This window comes from Carlito syrichta, unplaced genomic scaffold (genome assembly GCF_000164805.1).
Source record: "Carlito syrichta isolate Samal-C Ts95f unplaced genomic scaffold, Tarsius_syrichta-2.0.1 Scaffold304682, whole genome shotgun sequence".
NCBI classification, from domain to species: domain Eukaryota; kingdom Metazoa; phylum Chordata; class Mammalia; order Primates; family Tarsiidae; genus Carlito; species Carlito syrichta.
This window is the reverse complement of record NW_007248778.1, coordinates 349268-363262: the sequence shown is the minus strand read 5'-3', so window position 1 is coordinate 363262 and position 13995 is coordinate 349268. Positions and strand designations below refer to the sequence as shown.

At 40.8% G+C, this 13995-nt stretch overlaps 1 protein-coding gene across 2 annotated transcripts in view; it reads left to right on the top strand.

Moving 5' to 3' along the window:
• Positions 1–3534: 3534 nt before the first annotated feature.
• The window catches only part of C1QTNF3 (C1q and TNF related 3), a 35853-nt gene continuing 25392 nt past the window's right edge, over positions 3535–13995 (top strand). The window contains exon 1 of one of the 2 annotated variants that reach the window (XM_008060636.2): positions 3535–4064. In XM_008060636.2, coding sequence (XP_008058827.2) covers positions 3561–4064 — 504 coding nt within the window. In that variant the 5' untranslated portion in view covers positions 3535–3560. The remainder of the gene's footprint in view (positions 4065–13995) is intronic. The other variant, XM_008060637.2, reaches the window with a different exon arrangement.

Genomic DNA, 13995 nt, shown 5'->3' with positions numbered 1-13995 from the left:
ATCTTTTCAGACTACCATTTCCTCTTGTGCAAGATAGTAGGATCTGATTCTTCCGCCCTGCATACGCTGTTTGCATCTGTTTGCTAAGACTGTCATTGCAAAGTGCCACAAAACAGGTGACTTAAACAAATAAATTTATTGCATCACAGTTTTGGAGGCTCAAAATCTGAGATCAAGGTGTCAGCAGGGTTAGTGTCTCCTGAGAGCTATCAGGGAATGATCTGTTCTTTACCTCTCATCTACCTTCTGGTGGTCTTCTGGCAATCTTTGGTGTTCCTTGGCTTGTAAATGCATTACCCTAATCCCTGCCTTCATTTTCACATGGTATTTTCCCTATGTGCATGTCTGTCTCTGTGTCCAAAGTCCCCCTTTTTACAAGGACGCAGTCATATTGAGTTATAGTCCACCCTATTGACCTCTTTTAAGCTGATCATTTATAAAGACCTGTTAAAAAGTAATGGGGGCACAATAGCATTTTAAAGAGTTATTGGAACAAATAACAATTCATGAATTGGGCAACTCCAAACCAGAAGAGGTTCAGTAGCTCCAATGAGGAAAAACAAGAACGGGCAGAGGGGAAGTGTTTATAGAACAAAGGCAGGAGTAAAACAAATAAAATATTTGCTTGGTTGCAGATATACAGTGGCCTTGTTTGGCATATCCTGTTGGAAAATTTCTGACTGCTTGAGCTTATATTCTGTTTTTCTTGAATATAGGCATTTATAAAAAGTAGATCAAGTAAAGTTATGCTTAAGTTTGCAAACAAAGCAAGGTTTAGGTCACTTATGAGGCCTACCCAGCTTTGTCTGCTCAGGGATTCTTCAGGTCTAGTCTCCATTTTAATTTACTTTAACAGACCCTATTTTCAAAAAGGTCATACTCACAAGTTCTAGAGGTTAAAACTTCAACATATTTTTGGGGAACACAACCCAACCCATAGTACTCCCTGACCCCAGATTCTTGTGGGCAGACACCCTGGGAGCTCTCAGACCAGCCTCCTTCTTTCAGCCATTGGCCTGCAATTAATCTCTCCCTGCCTCTCTGTAGGAAGGCCGGAGAGGACACTCTAAAAAGATAAATGGAGTCCCATCCTTTCCAACTGTGTAACACCAGGCAAGTCACGTTACCTCTCCATTTTCTCACCTGTAAGACAGAATAATCGCTTTGCTGAGTTTAGAAGTCGGTGAGATAAAGCAAAGAAATACTTGGTTGGTCCACAGTGAAGGCTTAGCAAATTATATATTATTATTTATTCCTTTTGTATCGAGGAGAGGATGGGTCAGTGATTTCTAGCCCTGAATGCACAGTTGAATCATCTGGAGAAACTTTTTAAAAATTCCTAGTGTGTAAGCCCCACTAGAGATTCTGACTCAATTGGTCTGGGATGGGATCCAGGCACTGATATTTTTAGACATTCCCCAGTTTATTTTAATATGCAGTCAGGGTTGAGAACCACTAGAAAATAGATGACAGGATTGAATACATGAATGGAAAGTCTCAATGCAGTGGAAAGTCAGAGAGGCTGATTTGCAATTACTTAACCAGACAGTTCATACCATGGGAGATACCTGATGGCAAAAGCCAGACACAGCTCTGAGAAAACTTGCGAATCAGTGACCTAGTTTTCAGAGCCATTGCTAGCTTTGTGGTCTTCCTGTGACATCTTCTCCAGGCCTTTCGGATGAGGAAGCATCCCGATGGAATTGCTGCACTGGGCCTTCCTTTCTACAGGAAAACCCCATTCACTTGCTCATCCTCCAAGCCGTCTCCAGGTCTGCGAAGGAAATCCTCAGTAAGTGTTAATGTTGGATAACAGCTTGATGTGCCGCCCTTCCCAGGGGTATCTGCCTTTCAACAGTGCACATCCCAGAACTCAAGGAATCCTGCAGTGAGGAAAGTTTAGTCGCCTGAGAGTAGACTTGTAGAATGGGAATGGCTGAGTTTTTTTTATGTCCCAATAGTTGGGAAATATTTGCTTTCACTGAGCATGACTCCTAAGGCTCCTACACTGTGACCTAGAGAGTTTTTATTTCATAGAATAACTCTCTTACTCCATCTACAGCATCAAATGTTTTCTCTGTATCATTGTGGGCTCTGGAGGCAGCTAGTCTGGAAGTCGCAAGAGCGGCCAGCCCAACTTTTGCCCATTCTGGCCACTTCCGGAGACAGCTCTTGGTTCTCAAGCCAGTGGCTGAGTTAGGAGACAGCTGTCAGCAGTTTCCTCGTCTCTCCTGTCTCCATCTGCTCTGCTTCTTCATCAGCAGGCTGGCCTTCTCCAAGCCTGGTTTTCTTACAGTGCCACCATCGTTTGCATCAGACACTTGCATCAGACCCATCCTCTTTAAGGTCCCAGTGTCTCTCTAAACCTCACAGGAGAGGACCAGCGACTTTTTCGTGAGTGAATGGAACAACATAAATAAAATCATATGTAAATAGAAACAATTTAAAATTTTTATTTGATTTTATTTTTTGAATTGGGATCTTCCTCTGTCACCCAGGCAGGAGTGCAGTGGCACAATCACAGGTCACCTCAGCTTCAACCTCCTGGGCGATCCTCCCACCTCAGCCTCCTGAGTGTCTGGAACTACAGGCACACACCATCGTGCCTGCCTAATTTTTTTTTTTTTTTTTTTTTTTTTTGTAGAGGCAAGGTCTTGTTATGTTGCCCAGGCTGGTCTCAAACTCCTGGCTTTAAGCAATTCTCCCACATCAGCCTCTCAACATGCTAGTATTACAGGCATGAGCCATCACATCAGGCCAGAAACAATTTTCAATGACAAAGCTATGTAAATTCTCTTAATTTATTGTCATGGTGAGGTTTGAAGTGTCCATTTGCTTTTTGGCCAAATTAATGAAAGTATAGCAACGAAAACAAAATAAATGATAATTCACTCGATCCTGATATGCTGTGTTTGGGAATAGTGTGTTTAGCTTGGCACTTTTTATTTCTTCGATTTTAATCAGGACTATGTCCAAAGAAAGAATAGCCAGAGATGATCTTCTCTTAACACATAGCAGGGTGCTGTATCTTCATGTGACAAATCACTTGGTTAACTTTCATGTAACTTTGGCTTTTGGAAATTCAAGGGAAAAGAAAATAAAGCTTAAGATGGGGAAATAGTTTTGCTAAACCCAGAGACTCTACACCTGAATTTAGCTGAGTGTTTGGGAGTATCTTTCCGCTGCTGGTATCCGGAAGGGGAAATAAGTTCCTTTAAGTGGGCCAAAGTGGGGAAGTACTAATCGAAAGACTACAGAGCAAGAGCTCTTGATGGCCCTGAATGGGTTCCCACTGTCATTTCAGACAGAGCTGATGCAGTTAAGCCCGAATTTCCTGGCAAGCACAGGGATGGGTTTTTCCAAAAGGCATTTTAGACTGCGAATGCATAGCCTTTCCATGTCTAATCATGAAAGCAAGCGGCTGGACACATGCTCTCTGTTTCCAGCTGGTTGTGTATGTTTTCTTCACACTTCAACAAAAACGTGCCAAGGTGTGACATTTACGAACCCGGCCAACTGGGACTGTGCACACAATTCCGTTTTGCCTGTGGTGTGGGAAAATGATGAATGGGGGCTGTTCTGTCTGGGGAGGAGGGCTGCTGTCACTCTGGCGTGCCTGTAGCCTTATTTATTACACACCAAAGTATAAAACCACCCAGCTGCTGCAGCTGTCAGCTCCAGCCCTGGCATTTGCCCGAGGAGACCACGCTCCTGGAGCCCCGCCGTCTTCTCAAGGAGGTTCTGAGGCTCCGTCGAGAATCATGCTTGGAAGGCAGCTCATCTGTTGGCACCTGCTGGCTTTGTTTTTCCTCCCATTTTGCCTGTGTCAAGATGAATACATGGAGGTGAGCGGAAGAGCTAATAACGTGGTGGCGAGAATAGTGCAAAGCCACCAGCAGACTGGTCGTAGCGGCTCCAGGAGGGAGAAAGTGAGAGAGCGGAGCTACCCTAAAACTGGGACTGTGGATAATAACACTTCTGCAGACCTAAAATCCCTGAGGCCAGATGAGCTACCGCACCCCGAGGTAGATGACCTAGCCCAGATCACCCCATTCTGGGGCCAGGTACTCAGAATTCTCTTCTAAGGATTTCTGTGAAAGCTTAATCAGTTTTGTCATTGTTGTTGTTTTGTTGTTGTTCTTTTTTTGGCTGACATTCTTAGGATCAATGCTTTTGAGAAGTTTGCTAAGCAGCTTGTGGGTCTCTTTCTGGGTTGCTCTGGGGTACAAGAGAGACTGCCAATCTCTGTTAGAAAATCAACAGAGGTAGCAATGATGTGATGGGATAAAGAGTGGTCATAACATGGCCTCGTCAGAAAGGGGAACCCGGGCAGGCAGCTTCCTGCTGTGCTGGGACTTGATTTCTTTCTTGCTCTGTTGGTCCGGAAAGGAGTGTTGACCCATACAGATAGATGGGTCGCTCTAGCTAATCATTTGCTGTTCTTCAGAGAATTGAACTTTCTTAATCCTTCCCAGCAGGAAGAAGCTGCCCTTTGAGTTTGTCAAAAGCAATTGAAGTTTTTTTTTACTTTGATTTGTGAGTTTACTATGACATTTTATGCCTATCTTGTTATTTGATTTATAGCATTTTAGGTTGCTAAGCCTTTATGTCCAGCCTGTCTTAAAAAGGATAAAAGAATTAAACAGACTATATGTATTTAAAACTTTACAATATAATTTGATGCCTGATAATCAGAGGACTTGATTTATTTCTCAGGTTATAAACTTACCATCAAAGGAAATATCTTTAACCCTTTTAGGGCAGTATGGGAGTGAGTTAAGGTTTCAGCATAATGAATTGCAAGTTGATGGAGCTCAATTTAATTTAAAACATTAAGAACACGAAGAAACAGATTTTCACTTACTATTTAGGTATCTAGTATGTTAACAGCAAAAGGAGGGAACAAAAGAAATTACTTTGGGGCAACCCCCTTGGGTCCCACCCACTATGGGAGCTTTTCTGTCCTCTCAATAAATCCTGCTTTCAAAAAAAAGAGGAATTATTTTGAATTATATGATCTTTGGACAAATAGGTTTTACTACAAGAATTGATGACTTTTATGCATTAAATAAGCCCTAAAAAACTTCATGTAGCTGAAATCTAAATCCCTCCTACCATGGAATAAAAAGTTAAGGTTGATTATTAGGTTATATGATTAGACCAAGATCACACACAAAATCATCTGTAGATCTGGAACTAGCCTGGGACTTCTAATTTAACCACACAATGTAGTTGCCCAGATCATTCTGTGAGGCTGTGTGAAAAGAAAATTTCTTCTTTAAGGAGTCATGGAAGAAATGATGACCTCTAAATATAATCTTATTTTTTGAAAGCCAGTTTTAGAGATTGTTCATTCATCTGGCAATCTTTTGGCCAAAAGGTGATTAATGTTCATTTTTGTTTTCCTTTGTGGGGGAGATATTTTCACTTTTGTCTAAGACTTGCTGTGGATTTTCCATTTCAATAGATGGCATTCTTCCTAGCAGTGACAGTGTGAGCCCCCAGAGGCAGCAGAAAGCAGTTATAAGTTGTCATCAGTAGTTATTTGCTAGCAACCAACATCCAGCAGTCCCCTGAAATCCAAATGACATTTCTCCTTCACCCTAATTCTGGGTTTCTAAAGTATGTAAAACAAACCCCAGCAGGAGACATTGATAAGATTTAGAGTTACTAACATTCTGGAAGTTATCAAAACAACTTCTCTGCCAGTGGATATGGAAACAGATTGAATTTAGGAATGTACTATGTTCTTCCTTCTTTCCCTGCTTCTCCCATTCCTCTTCTTTTATCTTAATTCTCCTCTATCCTCATTTATTCCTTCCTCCTAAGCATTCTTGTACTTACTTTTGTGCCAAACTATAGGATGGAGACCAAAGATATAAAGATAAATTTACCCAAGCTCCTATCTCCAAACCATCCTGAAAGGCTCTGGTGGGGATACATTTTTGTTAATTAAATTAAGCTAGCCAGTGGGTTAGCCTGTAATCCCGTGCCTTTGGGAGGCTGAGGTGAGTGGATTGCCTGAGCCCGCGGGTTCGTGACCTGCCTGGGCAGCGAGACCTCATCTCTACAATAAATCAAAAATTAGATGGGCGTGGTAGCACACACCTGTAGTTCCAGCTACTTGGAAGGCTGAGGCAGAAGGATTGCCGGAGCCCAGCAGGTTGAGGCTGTGGTGGCCGGGAGCAGCTACTGAACTCCAGTCTGGGAGACAGAGTGAGACTCTAACTCAAAAAAAAGAAAAATTATATTAATCTTAATTAAATACCATGTGATAAACAAGGTCAATACACAAAAGGTAGTTGGGAAAAATGTCAAAGTAGTAGTGGTCCCTGGGTGGTCCCTTAAAAGATGAGACACGACAGATGGTTATCCACAGCAGAGTTTAAACATTTTTTTTTTTGAGTTGGAGTTTCACTCTGTTGTCCAGACTGGAGTGCAGTGGCACGCTCCCAGCCATTGCAGCCTCAGTCTGCTGGGCTCCGGCGATCCTTCCACTTCAGCCTTCCAAGTAGCCGGAACTACAGGCGTGTGCTACCACGCCTGGCTAATATTTGATTTATTGTAGAGACGAGGTCTCAACAAGCTGCCCGTGTCTCAGGCAATCCACTCGCCTCGGCCTCTCAAAGTGCTGGGATTATAGGCTGAGCCACTGAGCCCGGCCTAAACATTTTTTTAATGTACTACAGCAGAGACTTGAGAGAGCCTGTGAGGAGCTGGCTGTGGCTGAAGTTCCTGGGCTGGAGAGATGGGACGGCACATGGTTTTAGTGCCAGGCCAAGGAGGATTCTGCTAGCTGATTAAGGAACTTAGAATGTGCTAGTAAAAATGTGTGTGTTCATAGCAGGGCAATGAGGTGATCAGATGTCTGTTCTAGAAAGATAACTGGCTGTAGGGCTCGTGGTGGAGTAGATATCTGGGGTGGGCAGACCTGGACTCTCTTTTCCTGGCATTTTCTTCTCTACCAGTCTCCCCTTCTCTTCCTGGATACCCATTTCTCCCACCCCCTACTTCTTTTTCTTTTTCTTCCCTCTTCTTTGGGTTCTTTGCCTTTTCTTTTTCTATCTCTTTCTCTTCCCTCTTCTTTGGATTCTTTGCCCTAGGCCTTCATCCGCAGAATGAATGGAGCTTGTCTTAGAGACAGTGCTTTTCTCTCATGCTGCAAATTTGCATGCCTTTGGTTTACAAACTTGACCTGATTTTGGGAAAGGGGCTGATAAACTTGAGGATAATAGATAGGTACTACCTATATGTAATTTCTCTCTTACCTAGGAGAAAACTTCTGAATTAACATATCCCATCCACCTTGTTCTGTGTCCAACAAAAGACTTATAAGCAATGTTTCATTTGACTGAACTTTGAAGGATAAGGCCAGAGGAAAGAACATGTGATGAGATGTTGCAGGAGGGTTCTCACCAGGTGCCCAAGTAGTAGTAACCAGAAGTATCCCATGTTTTCATGGTAGCTCTGTGCTCTTGAAGTGCCCTCGAGTAACTTGCCCTAGTCTTAGTTAGCTCTAGTGCCAAGAAAACTTATCTCCTGGAACTCACTTCTTATGGTCAGTCTTTAAAAACAAAATCTTTCTAAATTACTATTCGAGGTTTTAGAAAAGACTTTAGTATCTGGTATCTTTGTTCACATTGTAGAGCTATTTAATATATATATACCATTGTAGGAGCAAAGAGAGAGCTTTGCCCTTCACCCTCTGAAAGTTCCCTGAAAATGAACTGACAAAAGTCAGATCAATAGGAGAAAGAGGTATACAGACTTATCTAACATGCCTAGTGGAGTATAGATGCTTATATACCCTTCTATATAGAGGAGGAGGGAGATGGGAATGTAGAAGTAAATGACAAAATTCCTCTGAGGAGTTAGGAAGGTGAAGGGTGAAACTTCACTGTGAACAAAGGTTGTCTTATTATGCTGATAAAGTCTTCCAGGTAATCTCTCTCAGCTATCCTCAGGATAACATATAAAAATTCTGTCAGGGCATGCTGACAACTCCCATTCTTTTTGCTTCTCAGGGTTGATATTTCCTGGCTATTTAATAAAATTCCTAAGGTGAGGCAGGTCTTAAGAAAATTGCTTTTTTTTTTTCTGGAACAAAACTTTCTTAGATAAGGAAATTCCAGTTTCTTCAGGTGCTTCCAAAAAAAGAATCAGAGAGACCAGGAGGCAGGAAAAGGTCAGAGAGAGAATGTGAGGCTTCTTTCTTTCTTTCTTTTTGGTATTTTATAAAATATTTGCCACAAGTCAGTTATCTCTCTATTAACTTTTCTGACACCTCCTGCTTAAAACCTAAAAGGTCAGAAGGATCATGAGGCCCCACTTTCACAATTTGCAGTCATACGGAAGATCAAGATCAAGTGAGTTTTTGTCCTTCTGCTCCATAAAAGGTTTCTATCTTTCCTGAGCTCACCTTAGATATGAGGCTTATTTCTGAGGTTTTCCATTTTCAAAGCGCTCAGCATGATAAAGCACCATTCTCTGGGGAGTCATTTTCTGTGCTCAAACACCTTCTCATCCAATCCCCTAATTTAGTAGACAAGAAAACTGATGTCTAGAGAACAGTGACTTTTCTAAGGTCATGCAGAACCAAATTGGGAGTTCTGGTTCCAGTTCAGTAGTTGTTTCAACATTCTGAAGCATCTCAGTATTTCCATTCCATTTTTACACAAATGGTTCCACTTGAAGATGTTCTCTCCTTTTTTTGCCTTCTCCACCTCCCAAATCCATCATTGGAAGAGCCCTGGGTTTCCTGTGGTTTAAAAAACTGTATTTCACATTAGCAAAAACATAGAAAATATGGAATACGTACTTCTCAGATTGCACTTTTAAATGAGCAGGTGAGACAGTGCCATGGGGTCTCTGATTTTCCAAGTGTTCTGAAATCCCTCATCTCAGAGCAAATACTTTAGTTGATTTTCATTCCTCTACCAATTTGACAAAAGGTTTTAATAAATTCTAGTACCTGTCCAGGGTTGGACCTAGTAGATGGAAGACAAAACTAGGAGTTAATAGCTCTAAATTATAGCTCTTAACCCAGTTTAGACTTGGGTTCTGAGCTGTTGCAGAAGAATGCTTGGGTTACAGATGTTGTTCTGTGTTCTGCATGAGTAGCTTGGTAGAAAACATTAGGAAAATAAATGAGAGAGAGAGGACAAAGCTCGGCTTCTTTTTGATTTAAAAAAAATAAGGGTAAGGTCTAAGTATACAACAATGTAAAACTTTGACCCAGTTTTCTGCTTGAATTTCCAATGATGGAGAAAACTTGAATTTTAAATTCTTTCTTCCTTCGTTCTTCTCTCTTGTTTCTTTCTTCTCTTCTCCTTTCCTCTTTCCATTTTGTTTTCTTTCCCTCTCTTCTTTTTTAAGTAAATTCCTTAGCAACAACCTGAAAAACAGCATTGAATTATAATTGATGTCTAGAAACATTTCCACAAGTATTTTGTATGACAATTAAAAGGCAAGTTGCCAACTTAAATGAGTTCAAATTTCATAAGCAACTTTAACTCTTCTGTCAATCAGTTGCAACTAAATTTCTAGCTCCTTGACAGTAAGCAATTTTAGAAATTTATCTTTTTTGTTAAAAAAAAGAATTTTTTTTTGAGTTGGAGTCTCAATCTGTCGCCCAGGCTGGAGTGCAGTGGCACACTCATGGCCACCCCAGCATCGACCTGCTGGGCTCTGGTGATCTTTCCACCTCAGCCTTCCAAGTAGCCAGAACTACAGGCATGTACTAGCATGCCTGGCTAATTTTTTATTTATTGTAGGGACAACATCTCGTCAAGTTCCCCAGGCTGGTCTTGAACCCTCGGGCTCAGGGAATCCACTCATTTTGGTCTCCCAAAGTACTGGGATTATAGGCTGAGCCACCGGGCCCAGCCAAAGAAAAAAAATTGTTTTTTGAGTTGTAGTCTCGTTCCATTGCCCAGGCTGGAGTGCAGTCACGGCCACCCCAGCATCAACCTGCTGGGCTCCAGCGATCCTTCTGCCTCAGCCTTCCAAGTAGCTGGACTATACACGTGTACACTACCATGCCCAGTAATTTTTGACTTGGCTAGATGAGGTCTAGCCAATTTGCCCAGACTGGTCTCGAACCCGCGGGCTCAGGCAATCCATTTGCCTTAGCCTTCCAAAGTGCTGGGATTATAGGCTGAGAATTTTTTCTTGTTTGTTTTTTTGAGCTGGATTCTCATTCTGTTGCCCAGACTGGAGTGCAGTGGACGCTCCCGACCACCGCAGCCTCGACCTGCTGGGCTCCGGCGATCCTTCCGCCTCAGCCTTCTGAGTAGCCGGAATTACAGGCACACGCTACGGCCTGGCTGATTTTTTGATTTATTGTAGAGATGAGGTCTCGCTGTCCAGGCGGGTCTCTAACCTGTGGGCTCAGGCAATCCGCTCACCTTGGCCTCCCAAAGCGCTAGGATTACAGGATGAGCCACCGAGCCCGGCCTGAGAAATTTTTATATTTATAAATTCTAGAGTCATGGGGTACTTGTGAGGATTTGCTATATAAGTAGAGTGTGTGAAGAAAAAGTTTGGTCTTCCATCAGGCCCTCTCGCCACCTGGTAGTAGACATGGTACCCAATGGGTACCTTATCCTCCTTCCTTCCCTCCCTCTTTTAACAGTGCCCATTATCTGTTGTTCCTGCTCTTATGACTATGTTACCAATGTTTGTTGCCTACTTACGAGTGAGAGCATGCAATATTCAGTTTTTTTGTGTCTGTAGTAGTTCACTTAGGATGATGGCATCCAGCTGCATTTGTGTTACTGCAAAGGACATGGCTTTGTTCTTCTTTATGGTTCTGTAGTATTCCATCATGCACATTTTCTTTATCCAGACCACTTTGGGTGGGCATTTGGACTGGCTTTATGTTTCTGCTATTGTGAATAGTGCTGCAATAAATATATGCATTCAGTGTCTTTTTGGTAGAGTGATTTGTGTTCCTCTGGTTGTGTTCCCAGGAGTGCAATTGCTGGGTTGTATGGTAACTTAATATTTAGTTCTTTGAGAAATCACCACACTGCTTTCCACAAAGGCTAAACTAGCTTACATTCTAACCAACTATGTAGAAGTATTCCTTTTCCTCCATAGCCTTGCCAACACCTATTGTTTTTTGGCTTTTTAATCATAGCCATCTTGACTGGTGTGAGGTGGTATCTTATTGTACTTTTTATTTGCATTTCTCTGATGATTAGTGAAGTTGAGCATTTTTTCAGATGTTTCTTTGTTGCTTGGATGTCTTACTTTGAGAAGTGTCTGTACAAGTCCTTTGCCCACTTTTATTATTAAGTTATTAGTTTTTGTCCTGTCAATTCATTTCAGTTCCTTATAGATCCTGTATGTCAGGCCTTTATCAGATGCATAGCTTGCAAATATCTTTCCCATTCTGTGGGTTGTTTCTTTATTCTCTTGATGGTTTCTTTTGCTGTACAAAAACTTTTTAGGATGATAGGCTCCTACCTGTCAATTTAAAATTTTGTTGCATTTGCTTTTGAGGACTTGGTTATAAATTCATGGCCTAGGACAATGTCCAGTATAAAGTTCCTTAAGTTTTCTTCTAAGATTCTTATAGTTTGAATTTTCATATCTAAGTCCTTGATCCATTTTGAGTTAATTTTTATACATGATGATAGGTAGGAGTCCAGTTTCATTCTTCTGTATGTGGTTTGCCAGTTTTCTCTGAATCCTTTGCTAAACATGGTTTCCTTTCCCCAATGTTTGTTTTGTTGCCTTTGTTGAAGATGAGTTGGTTGATGGTCTGGGTTTTATTTCCGTATTCCCTGTCCTGTTCCACCAGTCTATTTTTTGTATCAGCACCATGCTGTTTTGGACACTATAGCTTTCTAGTATAGTCTGAAGTTTGGGAGTATGATTCCTCCAGTTTTATTCTTTTTTGCTGAGGATTGTTTTAGCTATTCAGGTTCTTTTCTGCTTTTTTCCCCCCACATTATCTGTTCTAGGTCTATGAAAAATGATTTTGGTAGTTGGATAGGGATTGCATTGAATATGTAGATTGCCTTAGGTAAAGTGGACATCTTGAAGATATTGATTCTTTTAATCCATGAGCATGAGATGTTCCTTCATTTGTTTGTATCATCTTTGATTTTTTGATAACTGTATTGTAGTTCTAAATGTAAAGGTCTTTCACCTCTTTGGTTAGATGAATGTTGAGTTTTTTTGTGTGTGTGGCTATTGTGAATGAGATTGTGTTTTGATTAGGTTCTCACCCTGCTTGTTGGTGTATAGTAATGCAACTGATTTTTATGCATTGATTTTATATCTTGAGACTTGACCAGTCATTTATCAGTGCAAGGAGGTTTTTGACAGACTCTGTAAGATTAGCTAGGTATATAATTTTATCATCTGTGAAGAAGGATAATTTGACTTTCTCTTTTCCTATTTGGATACCCCTAATTTCTTTCTCCTGCCTGATTACTCTGGCTAGGACTTCTAGTACTGTGCTAAACAGGAGTGGTGAGAGTGGACATCCTCATCTTGCCCTAGTTCTTAGGGGATTGCTTCTGGATTTCGCTCATTAAATATGATGTTGGCTGCAAGTTTGTCATAAATGGCTTCTATTATTTTGAGGAATGATCCTTCAATGACTCAGTGTTTGAGAGTCTTTATCAAGAAGGAATATTGGATTTTATTGAATACTTTTTCTGCATCTGTTGAGATAATCTTGTGTTTCTTGGTTTTACATGTTTATGTGGTATATTGATTTGCATATGTTGAATCAGTCTTGCATCCTGGAAATGAAGCCCAATTGGTTGTGGTGGAAGATGCTTGTAATGTGCTATTGGATGTAATTTGCTAGAATCTTGCTGAAAATTTATGCATCTATATTCATCAGGGAAATTGGTCTGAAGTTTTCTTTCCTTGTTGGGGCTTTGCCATTTTTGGATATCAGGATGATATTGGGCTAAAGAGAATTCCTTCTTTCTTGATTGCCTGGAATACTTTCAGTAGGATTGATATCAGCTCTTCCTCATACATCTTGTAGAAATCAGCCAAGAAGTTAACTGGCCTAGGGCTTTTTTTGGTGGGAGTTTCTTATTACTGAATTGATTTAGTGGATTGTTATTGGTCTGTTTAGCGTTTTGATTTTATCCTGCTCAATCTAGGAAGGTTTTGTGTTGGCAGGAACTTCTCTCTTTCCTCCAGATTTTCTAGTTTACTTGCATACAGATGTTCATAATAATCTCAGATAACCTTTTGTGTTTCTTCAGGTGATCTCACTTTAAAAAAAAGTTCTAATTGCATTTCATTGAGTCATTCTCTCTCTCTGTCTACTCTCTCTCTTTCTCTCGCCTTTTAAAAAAGTTATTCTGGCCAGGAGTCTGTCAATATTATTTATCCTTTCAAAGAACCAGATTTTTGTCTCATTGATCCTTTGTATGTTTTTTCATCTCTATTTAATATAGCTGTGACTTTATTTTGATGGTTTTCATTGTTCTACTGGTTTTGGGATTGGATTGCTCTTTTCTTTCCAGTTCCCTTAAGTGCAACATTCAACTGTTTACTTGAGGTCTATTTTCTTGATGTGTGAGTGCAATGTTACTAACTTCTCTGTTAGCATCACTTTCATGGTATCCTAAAGGTTTTGATATGTTGTGCCTTTGTTTTGTTTTTTTCTAGGAATCTTTTTATTTCTGTGTTAACTCAAAAATCATTCAGAAGCATATAGTTAAATTTATATGTAATTGTCTGTTTTGGAGGAGTTTCTGTTTGTGACAATATTTATTTTTATCCCTTTATGGTCTGAAAATATGCTCAGTATGATTTTGACCCTTTGAAATCTGTTCATGTTTAATTTATGTCTGAGTATGCAGTCGATTGTGGAGCATGTTCCATGTGCTGATGAGAAGAATGCATATTCTGTGGTTGTTCTGTAGATGTCCTTTAGATGTAATTGGTTAAGAATTGAGTTAAGCCGGGCTCGGTGGCTCAGCCTGTAATCCCGTGCCTTTGGGAGGCTGAGGTGAG